At 50.8% G+C, this 2,430-nt stretch overlaps 1 protein-coding gene across 1 annotated transcript; it reads right to left on the bottom strand.

Moving 5' to 3' along the window:
- Positions 1-1,598: 1,598 nt before the first annotated feature.
- P174DRAFT_451545 (GPI anchored serine-rich protein) lies at positions 1,599-2,349 on the bottom strand. Its single transcript, XM_024829012.1, has 2 exons — positions 1,868-2,349; positions 1,599-1,810 (listed from the first exon to the last, which is right to left on the bottom strand). Exons 1-2 carry the CDS (start codon positions 2,323-2,325, stop codon positions 1,705-1,707), a joined length of 564 nt encoding a protein of 187 aa, XP_024683289.1. The 5' UTR covers positions 2,326-2,349; the 3' UTR covers positions 1,599-1,704.
- Between the last annotated feature and the right edge of the window lie 81 nt (positions 2,350-2,430).

Below are 2,430 nucleotides of genomic sequence, written 5' to 3'. Positions count from 1 at the left end.
GTTGCAGGCCGGGTCGGCGAGCCGGGGTTATGGATCGGGGGCCCTTCAAGTAAAGAGAGATCCATGGGGAAGCGAGTTCTCCGTACGACCGTACACAGCCCTGGAATCGACGGAACAGGGGTCTTCTTTAATTATCGTTAGATGCGGTGAAATGGGGCCCTGAGATCGCACCCCACGAGGATTCATGCAATAAGTGGCGCGAGAGTACGAGGCCCGAGAGTTGATGGAGCCAAAAATAAGGTGCGAATACGATGCGACCCAGATGCGGCCCAGATGGCGAGTGGATCGGCACTTTTGAACGAAGTTAATATGTCGTGTGTCGCAGAACATAACCAGATTTGGGTGACAGTATCCTCTCATCAATTCCCTATATATATATAGGCTGTGGGTGAAAGGCCATAATCACGCTGGAGAGGCAGTGCGAGTACACAACAACAAAGACAACCAACAGACAACAAAGATAAAGACTCACTGCGCCCTTTGATCGCATCAATCGGTGGCAGAACGGGGCACCTCGACCCCGAGCCAGGTTTATGGAAGCCATGGCCATGTTCATGCTATTCCCCAGTCCCCGTCAGGCCATCTAGGGGCTCGGATAGATCTGTTGGACAACCGACAGCGGAGAACCAACAATACACCTCGCCTTGAGAGGTGAAAAGAAGAAATGCTAGGATTTTGGCCCCGCACATCGATCAAAAGCGTCGGCCACAAGCGCAAGGCGAGAAATATTCGCTAAGCCGCTTGTTGGATGGAACAGGTTGATATAAGGCGCACCGTTATGATCAGATCACGCTGACTTGACCGCGGTGCGGGATAAACAACTAGTTAACTATCATCGAGCGCGGCTTTAGTCATGTGTTGAGTATGGATAGTTAACTTCACTGCGTCAGTTCGCTTCTTTGGGTATACGAGGTCAAATCGACAAGGCCAAGATCAGGAAGCGGCTGTTGTTAGTCGCTGGCATATGTTGGATAACAATAAGGGCCAGTTGGAACACTGCCACAAAAGCAAGAATTACATTTTCCTATCTAAGCATATAAATTGATTCCATGACCCGCTAAATTATTCTCTTGTCTTCAAAGCCTCGATTCAGCCCCATGTTGTTACTTATCTGGCCTTACCGCAGCTTTCTGACTTTTGCGTTGCTGTTTCTTTGTTACTATCTACGGAGCACTGACTTGGAAGAATAAATCATCGACTTTGAAATGGATTAACAGTGGGGACCACCTGGTGTCTACCTACAGAATGCTCTTGTGTCGCGTGCCTTCCACCTTCGACTCAGCCTTCTAGAAGTGACTCGGTTATGCACTCGTAAATCAGATTAAGCTGCCTTACATCGGCCCCATAGACGGTGACTCCTTTGTCTCGCGAGTTGCTGTACCCTTACGAACGATGCGATCACGACCAAAGATGAGACATGATCGCCTTTCTTAAAATAGACACAACCTCCTGAGCGAGAACATTACAAATTTAAATATTGTTGAAGTTACATCATCATATTGACAAGTCAAGAATACAATGTAAGAAAAATATATGTATAAGCAAGGATATAAACTGCTCTCCCAAAAAGAAAGCCCAACTATTTGACACACACTCAAACACACACACACCCCGTCACTCCGTCATGACAAGTTCATCCAGAAGCGCTGTCCTGGAGCCTCGAGTGACCCGGGTTCACACTATGGAGAAAAGAAGTGAACTGCTCTAAGCCAGGAAGAGAGCGGCAACAGCGGCAGCACCAGCGAAGACGAAAGAGCCGCTGAGGGTGTTACCAGCGCCAGTGGAGAGACCACCAGGAGGAATGGAAGGACTGTGGCTTTGTTAGTTGGATATTCAGTAGACATATCCGGTGATATGGTTAACTTACGTAGCGCTAGGAGAAGGGGTGCCGGTAGGAGCAGAGGGGATGACGGGGACGGAGGTGTGAGAATGACCGGCAGCGCCGCTAGGAGTGGAGACAGGGACGGTGATGTAGGTGACGGTGGGCACGCAGGTGGTGACAGCAATGACGGAGACGCTGGGGGCGACAGCAGTGTTGGAGGGAGCAGGGATGACGGGAACGCTGCTGCTGCTGGCGGAGGGAGTCTCAACGGGAGTCTCAACAGGAGTCTCAACAGGAGTCTCGCTGGCGGTAGGGGCAGCGGAGGAGTTGGTCACGGCGTCAGCACCCGAGGGGGTGGAGGTGGAACGAGCAGGGCAGTTGGTGACGCTGGGAGCGCAGGAGGTGATGGTAACATCCTGGGTCTCGTAGACGGTCTGGACGTCACCGGGGAGAGCAGCGGCAAGGCCGGCGAAGAAAGCAATGGAAGCAGCAGTGAAACGCATCTTGAATATCGGTTGGTTGATTGGTTTGGTTGATGTAGAAAGTCACTGGAATTAGCCGTCAAGGCAAATTTTATGTCGTGGTTGTTAAAGAGAGTGTGGGTAGTT

The sequence above is a fragment of the Aspergillus novofumigatus genome (assembly GCF_002847465.1).
Source record: "Aspergillus novofumigatus IBT 16806 chromosome Unknown P174scaffold_4, whole genome shotgun sequence".
Lineage (NCBI taxonomy): Eukaryota > Fungi > Ascomycota > Eurotiomycetes > Eurotiales > Aspergillaceae > Aspergillus > Aspergillus novofumigatus.
The sequence above is the reverse complement of the archived record's forward strand: the minus strand, read 5'-3'. Positions and strand labels throughout refer to the sequence as shown.